Source organism: Garra rufa, chromosome 5, assembly GCF_049309525.1.
Source record: "Garra rufa chromosome 5, GarRuf1.0, whole genome shotgun sequence".
NCBI classification, from domain to species: domain Eukaryota; kingdom Metazoa; phylum Chordata; class Actinopteri; order Cypriniformes; family Cyprinidae; genus Garra; species Garra rufa.
In genome coordinates, this window is record NC_133365.1 from 10,737,884 (window position 1) to 10,746,625 (window position 8,742).

Sequence of the window (8,742 nt, forward strand, 5' to 3'; positions counted from 1 at the left end):
CAATGCTTACACCACTTTTAAAACTACTGCAATGGGATTTTAGGGAACGCTTAGTAACGTAACAGAGCAGTAGGTTTAGTGAACCGATTCTTTAAAACGAATCGTTCAAAAGAACCGATTCGCATAAATCAGTCGGACTTCTCAGCATTGTCCGACTGCTCCCATAAGCCCTATATATTACTAGCGCAACAAGCTTTACCTTCAATGAACGCAGGGAAGAAGCGCGATTGGCTGAGAACAGCATCGCTCAGACACAAAACCGAGGCTCAAGCCTGACCATCAGGACTACAGCAGATCAAACTCACACGGACATCTTCGCACATTTTGCACAGGGACGGTGATATCTCCTGCAGGAACGTCGATCTTTGGAAACGTGCATTTGGACTATTCTTTTCGAGTACACCAAAGTGACATCTTTTCTAAATTCACCCGCTCGCTTTGCCTCATTTTGGGGGACCATGTGATGCTCTCCCTCTCAAGAGACAAGAGTTTGGAAACGCATTCAGCACTGATATACTACACCTAGATCAGCTACCACAGTCCCGCACCTCCAGCATGGATCGCTGTCAACGACTGTTTATCCTCCTGTTGGGATGGGGTTATCTGTGCTGTGCATACTGTGCTGTGCTTAAAAAACCCTTCACAGGTTTCTTAAAAGACATGCAGTTTGGACACAAAGTGGAAGCGCAAGACAAGCAACATGCAAAGAAAACCGAGCAGGACACGCTGTCAGAACACATGCAGATGCTCTACGCCAAATACACCAGCGCGGGGTTCCCTCTCAAAGATGGGAACACTGTACGCAGCTTCAAAGGACATTTGGGTAGGTTTTAAAATCATTTCACAGTAAATGACTTAATGTAGTAGCCTAATATAGTTGTTAATACCACCAAACTTTTTTTCTCTTATGTTAGTTGAAGCGTTGGTGTGTTTATTAAATTTGAGCTTAATTTCTTAAAGCGATATTTCACCCGAAAATTACAAACACTTGTTTTTACTCGTATTTACTCACCCTATTGCTTTTATAAAAATCGTATGACTTTTAGCAATAAGAGATGTTTTTATTTATTTTAATTGCACATTTTTCCATGTATTAAAATGACTGAGGCTGTCAGTCCCTAACGTCTATAAATAACAACATCTTTAGGTGAACTATCTCTTTAAGACAGCTTGTGTTGCAGTTGGTGCAATTACACCTGTTGATTTCGATTTGCGTGAGACAGCAGCTCGAGGTTAACACTCATCCTGTAGCGTTTCATAAATCTTTTTATATGTTTTAAGGCATTGAAACGGATGTTATTAAACGTCGATAGACGTGATGAAACAAGTCTACACCGATACTGCTCCATTATTATCATTATTGTGTTATTAAAATGTACTTTTAATATACTTTAATCGCTGGTATGATTTATAACTTAAGTGCGCTTCTTTGCTCACGGTCGCAATATAGTAACACTGCGCCAGTGTTGCCAGATCTCATCAAAACAAGCTCGAATCAAGCTATTTTCCACACCAAAAATAGTATTTTCAGTTAATTTAAATCACTGGATAAATCTCTTTCGTGCACATTTACGCACCACTAAGATGAAGGTGAATGAAAATTAATGCGTTTATGTAGAGTGCAACTTAAATTTTAGTGATTGTTCGCACTTTGTTAGAAAAAAAAAATCCACCCAAAAGCGCAACACGCGACGAGACTGAAAAAACAAACCCACAGTTTCTGACTAGTGGACATGTCAGCACAGTAATGCACTGATAACGCCCCCTGGTGTTCAATCCTGGTCTTATTTTGCTTGTCATAAAACAGGATTTCTATCTCACATTTGTGACCCTGGACCACAAAAACAGTCAAAAAGTAAATAAATAAGCTTTCCATTAATGTATGGTTTGTTACAATGGGACAATATTTGGCCGAGATACAACTATTTGAAAATCTGGAATCTGAGGGTGCAAAAAATGAAAATATTGAGAAAATTGCCTTTAAAGTTGTCCAATTGAAGTTCTTAGCAATGAATATTACTAATCAAAAATTAAGTTTTGATATATTTACGGTAGGAAATTTACTTGGTATCTTCATGAAACATGATCTTAAAGGAGTTTCAGAACAAAAATGTACAGATAATGTACTCACCCCCTTGTCATCCAAGATGTTCACGTCTTTCTTTCTTCAGTTGTAAAGAAATGGTGTTTTTTGAGAAAAACATTTCAGGATTTCTCTCCATATAATAAAACCGATCGTTTTGCTAGATAAGACCCTTCTTTCCTTGGCTCTGATCGTTTAGAGCCCTTTGAAGCTGCATTTTGGAAGTTCAAACTCAGGGGCACCATAGAATTCCACTATATAGAGAGAAATCCTGAAATGTTTTCCTCAAAAAACACCATTTCTTTACGACTGAAGAAAGAAAGACATTAACTTCTTGGATGACAAGGGGGTGAGTACATTATCTATACATTTTTGTTCTGAAAGTGAACTACTCCTTTAATATCCTAACGATTTTTGGCATAAAAGAAAAATCAATCGTTTTTACCCATGCAATGTATTGTTGGCTTTTGCTACAAATATACCCATGCTACTTAAGACTAGTTTTGGAGTCCAGGGTCACAAAGTTTGTGTTTTGAAATACAAATTTCAGCTTCAGAGAGATAACAATGCAATGCTTTTCTGAATTTGTGAATTTTTTCCTGTTAGGGACCATCAACGACAAGCAGTTACAGATCTTCAACCTCACGTCCCTCACCAAGTCTGAGGACGTTCTCTCAGCGACGCTGCACTACTACATTGGTGACCTGCAGAACAGCAGCCACAGATGCACAAGGCACAAGAGTTGTGCTCACCATAATCTCAGAAGACAAGGTCACGTTCACCTTGACGTCTGGAGCTTCAGCTTTGTGGATAACGCCACCAGAACGGTCGGCCATTTCTCCATTAACATCTCCACGATGTACCGGGACTTCATTTCATGGCAGTGGAAAGACATTACTCGTGTAGTCAACCAAGCCAAGCAACACGACCAGCTTCTCATAGGCGTTGACATTGACTCAAAAGGACGTCAACCTTGGAAGAAACTCTTGTCAGATAGGTCTCCTTACATTCTGGTCTACGCAAATGACTCGGCTATCTCAGAGCCGGAGAGTGTCGTGTCCACCCTGCAGAGACACAAAAGCAGACTGGTGCCTAATCTTCATATGCTCGAAATGCATAATCGCAGTGCCTCCTTACAACATCGGACCAAGCGGTCCGCCAACATCCTGTTGCCGCTACAGAATAATGAACTTCCAGGCCCCGAGTACCCTTATGAGATACCTACATGGGACGAGACCAGTCCTTATGATCCGGCGGAGAGTAAACCGGTCAAGCGCCCTCGCAAGAAGCCTCGCAAGAATCCTCGACACAAGAACCCTCTCCTCCAGTTCGATGAGCAGACCATTAAGAAAGCACGGAAGAAGCAGTGGAACGAGCCAAAGAACTGTGCTCGCAGATATTTAAAGGTTGACTTTGCAGATATCGGCTGGAGCGAGTGGATTATCTCTCCCAAGTCTTTTGATGCATACTACTGCTCTGGGTCATGTCAGTTCCCAATGCCAAAGGTATGTTATTTATTCATGCTTACAAAAAAAAATGTAGCAAATCAATTAGCTGAACTGTTTGAGTTTTTAATTTGGCAAGACATCAACATGAGTTTTTTTCACTCTTATATGTTGTGAGACAATAACCAGAGCAGAGGAGAAAACTGAAAGAGACAGGCATGAAGAGAAGTGATTTGTAAGCACCGCCTAGTGGCAGTCAGGAGAAAAGCTGTAAATCATTCAGCTCCACACTGTGGGCAGCACAGCAGTTCATTAAGCTTCCATTAGTACACCAATCATGTCATTCTTCATCATAAAACCTGCCCACTGACACTTTGAGATCTTGCTACTAATGGGTTTCCCTCTAAATTTAAAGAAACATGCCTAGTTTACTTTAGTAATGTTTTTAATTATAGAAAAACAAGATCTAGTTGTTTCATATTCTTAAATGTTTGTGGCTGAACCATTTCTTTAGATAAAAAGATGTATAGTTTTAGCAAATTAGGGATGCTATAACATCATATATGTAATAGACAAATTAAATTAGTTTTATATGATCAGTGTCAGTTTCATTTCCCTTTTCTTCCGATTACCATTGCCTAACAGTCACTTAAAGTTCATCTTTAAAAACCCTAACCCTAATATAATTAGACTGATAATTAAATCAATCAAAATGAATATCCATTTTTCATAATGTACATTATAATTGCTGAATTCACTTTTAGCTTTAAAAATGGTTAATTTTAGTTTTTAGTGTTTTAGAGCTAATTTGTTTAAATAAATTATTATAGCATTTTGATATCTACAGTTATTATTATTATAGTTAATTATTGGCCAGAATTGTAATATTGGTGCATTACTAGTGTTATCTTTTTATAATATATAGGCCTACTACTATGGTTGAATTAGCTTTTTCAGTTTTCGTTTTCATTTTAGTTGGTTTTTAGTAATTTTATGTGATTGTCATTTTTATTTAGATTTACAAAAAGTCTATTTATAGTTGTAGGGCTCATCCACACAAAGCCAGTGCTGCTTATCTAATCTTTTTTTTTTTTTTTTCATTCTAAAAACCCCCCACAAACACAGCGTCGTCTCAAGAAATATCTGCAAGCTGCACGTTTAATTGTTAAAAGATCGCAACCTCAATTCATCTAATTTTTCATTCAAGAGATTTGTTAAAAAACGTTGATTTATCTAGTAATGAAACACATTATTTAAGTATTTATGAGTAAGTCATTAAATCATTCATTCAAACCACTTTTTAATAATTTTAATATAAATAATTGGTGTACTAAATCTAATATATTTTATATCATATATAATTAAAATTTTGACTAATTTAAAGTAGCAAAGGCTCCAACATATCTAATTTTAACATATCTAATCTAATTTTATCCGAGTTTTAATTTGACCTTTTTCAACTATTTAAATTTGATTTAATTTCACCTTTATTTCATTTACCATTTTTTAAAAGGGTACCTCTCGTATTAAGACATGTATGGCTTAATATAACGTTAATGATGTCTTTTACTAAAATACGAAGTAGAAAACCTAATGCAACCGTTTTACATCATCAAAATTATGACGCCCCCCTATAGTCTAAAATATGTATTTTTTTTAACTGACGTAAATCTTTAAATTAAGTTTAATTAAATAGTTAAAAATTAAAAAAGTTTCCATGTGGACTGGCCCTTAGTAATTTTAGCACTTGCAAAGTTGCAAAGGCACCAAAATATCTAGTCTAATTTCATCCAAGTTTTAATTTGATGTTTTTCCGTCTATTTATATTTAGTTTATGTCACCTTTATTCAATTTACCAGTTTGTAAAAAGAAAATCTTGGGTATTAAGATTTGTATGGCTTAATATAACATAAATTATGTTGCTTACTGAAATATGTAGTACAAAACCGAGTGCAACCATTTTACTTCATCAAAACAATGGCGCCCCCCCATATTCCAAAATATGTATTACACAATGTGGATTTTTTAAAGGAACACTCCACTTTTTTTTTGGAAATAGGCTCATTCTCCAACTCACCCCGAGTTAATAAGTTGATTTTTACCATTTTGAAATCCATTCAGCCGTTCTCCTGTTCTGGCGATATCACTTTTAGCATAGCTTAGCATAGATCATTGAATCCTATTAGACCAATAGCATCGCTTTCAAAAATGATCAATGAGTTTCCATATTTGTCCTATTTAAAACTTGACTCTTCTGTCGTTATATCGTGTACTAAGACCGGTGTAAATGCAAAGCTGTGAGTTTCTAGGCTGATAAGATTAGGAACTACACTTCCATTCCGGCGTAATAGTCAAGGAAGTTTGCTGCCGTAATAAGGCCGAAGCAGGCGGAGTATTATCAGAAATGAGTTCCCAGCTAGTTTAGCATTTGCACATGTGCTGCGTGGTATTACTGCTCCTGCTTCGGCCTTATTACGGCAACAAACTTCCTTGACTATTACGCCGGAATGGGAGTGTAGTTCCTAATCTTATCAGCCTAGAAAATTGAAGCTTTGCATTTCCACCGGTCTTAGTACACGATATAACTACAGAAGAGTCAAGTTTTAAATAGGACAAATATGGAAACTCGTTGGTCATTTTTGAACGTGATGCTATTGGTCTCATAGGATTCAATGATCTATGCTAAGCTATGCTAAAAGTGATATCGCCAGAACAGGAGAACGGCTGAATGGATTTCAAAATGGTAAAACTCAACTTATTAACTCGGGGGGAGTTGGAGAATGAGCCTATTTCCAAAAAAAGTGGAGTGTTCCTTTAAACTGACGTAAACCTTTAAATTAAGTTTACGTTTTTAACTAAATGTGTCTCCGTGTGGACAGCCCCTTAGTAATTTTAGCACTTGCAAAGTTGCAAAGGCACCAACATTTCTAATTTTCATTAAGTTTTATGTTTACGATTTTCTATTATTTATATTTTATTTCACCTTTATTTCATGTAGCAGTTTTTTAAAGGGAACCCCGGGTATTAAAGACTTGTATGGCTTAATATAACATAAATTAAGTTGCTTACTGATATATGTAGTAGAAAACCGAGTAAAACCATTTTACCCATTTTACCATATTCCAAAATATGCATAAAACGATGTGGATTTTTTTTAACTAACCTAAATATTTTATGGATTTTCTACAACATATTTCAGTAAGAGACACCATTTAAGTTATATTAAGCCTTAATGGAAGTCTTAATACCCGGGGTTCCCTTTAAATACTTTGTTTTAGTTTTCAAACAGCCGTCCCATGTCAGGCTTGTTTCGCTTTTCGAAGATTTTGAGTTTCCTGCCGCAGACATTGGAAGACGGCTGTAATAGCATGATCCGTACACAATGTTTCACTTCTTTTTACACATTGTAGTGCTGTAAGAATTCTGAAAGATGTCTAACCTCTTGAACATTTTGCCTCCTCCAGTCTTTGAAACCTTCGAACCACGCCACCATTCAGAGCATCGTACGAGCGGTGGGAGTGGTCCCGGGCATCCCAGAGCCCTGCTGCGTACCCGAGAAGATGTCTTCCCTCAGCATCCTCTTCTTTGATGAAGACAAGAACGTGGTCCTCAAGGTCTACCCAAATATGACAGTGGACTCCTGTGCCTGTCGGTAAACGCCTTTGGTCTTTTCCAACCAGCCTCCCTCCCTTAAACTGATTCCCGATTTTTGCACTGGAAGAAAGACTGAAGATGTTCATTTCATAACCCTTGAAGAACTGTCTCCAGCTTTAAGGATTGTGAAGAGCAAAGTGCTTTTCCAGAAGGAATTCATTACTGTTCGCAGGAGGCTAGAGATGTGAGCATATGAAGAGACTGACCAAGAAGTTCTCATGTTTCTATAACCTCAGCAGTTAAGCAAACATTTGCTGTCATCCATCATGTTTCTGTACAGTTTGTATAATCATAAGTCATTATTATAGCTATATTTTTGCTACAGAGGCATTGATTGACTCTCATTGTTCATATTCAATGGCTGCTATACTGAGGTAGACTTTATACTCCGAAACCCAAATGTGCTGAAAAGTGGACTTTTTTTGAAAAAAAAAAAAAAAAAGTTATCTCTTTTTGTTACGTTGTGTCAAAAAAAAGATTTATATTAAAATGATTACCTATATAAGTTACATATTCAGTTTTCATAAGTACACATTAAGCTTAAAACTGTTTCATTTCTGGGTGATTCTGTATTGAATGTCTTTAATCTTCAGAAAATATATTTATTTTCTCTGAAAATGTAAGTGTTACATCACGTTTTGTTTAGTCAGGCTTTTTGCAATTTTTGCAACTGTAAATATGTTCAGTCGCGTTTCTGACCTACTAATACAAGGATTTAGCATTCTGTTTGAGTTTTTTTCATCTGAAAACTTTAAACTGATTTCAAAAGAGCACACGTTATATTACTAGCTTCAAATAATATGCTAAGGAAGATTATGAAAATTGTATGCCTATATAAAGTGCCTTACCACGTACATTCAACAAATATTTATGTTTCACAAATATGAGTGTAACTTAAGTAATGTTTCATCTTGGCAAAGTGTTTTTAGTCTATATCAGTTTTTTTGGATAAAATGTGATATTTTGTTCCAATAATGATTTCTGTATACATTCTGTACTGTTTTTAGCATAGAACTAAAGCGATGACATATCAAAAGCTGCATGTTCATAAACAAAGTGAGATTTGTTGACGTAAATTCAACCTATGGACAACAGAGAAATGTACACATCTATGTAAAAGTGGGCTATTATCTTAATATATAATACATACGTCAAAGAAACACTATGTAAAGCACTCCTTTAGCATTTGTGTAATATATTTTTTGGAAGGCTTCCACCACACTGTGCGTTTTGTAAATGTTATGATGTAGGTGAAAGGATGTGCTTTGTATTATAAGCTTCATAGGAAAATTATATTTGTATATGGAAATGACCTTTAAAAGCATTTATTTATTTTCTGTATGATGCCTTCTGTATCTTAATTTTGTGAAGCGCAGAGGGGCTTCATTAAATATTCATTGAGCTTTGCTGCACAAAGGTCAGACAGGGGTGCAAAAGCAAGCGGTCACATGACTCAAACGAGTGAGAATGCTTATTTTTGTAACATCTCCCTAGTTGAAACAATCCCTTTTGGCAGACCATTCAAAGAAAACTCAATAAAGTTTTAAGAATTATGTAGCC

The 8,742-nt window shown here is 36.2% G+C and overlaps 1 protein-coding gene across 1 annotated transcript; it reads left to right on the forward strand.

Moving 5' to 3' along the window:
- Positions 1-198: 198 nt before the first annotated feature.
- Positions 199-8,739, forward strand: bmp3 (bone morphogenetic protein 3). Its single transcript, XM_073839641.1, has 3 exons — positions 199-823; positions 2,690-3,588; positions 6,993-8,739. Exons 1-3 carry the CDS (start codon positions 556-558, stop codon positions 7,182-7,184), a joined length of 1,359 nt encoding a protein of 452 aa, XP_073695742.1. The 5' UTR covers positions 199-555; the 3' UTR covers positions 7,185-8,739.
- Positions 8,740-8,742: the final 3 nt, after the last annotated feature.

Bases quoted from the DNA above. Each gene is read 5' to 3' on its own strand.
- bmp3 (XM_073839641.1), top strand. From the start codon at position 556: ATGGATCGCTGTCAACGACTGTTTATCCTCCTGTTGGGATGGGGTTAT. The intron at 824-2,689 runs GTAGGTTTTAAA...TTTTCCTGTTAG, and splicing joins CAGCTTCAAAGGACATTTGG to GGACCATCAACGACAAGCAG. The intron at 3,589-6,992 runs GTATGTTATTTA...TGCCTCCTCCAG, and splicing joins GTCAGTTCCCAATGCCAAAG to TCTTTGAAACCTTCGAACCA.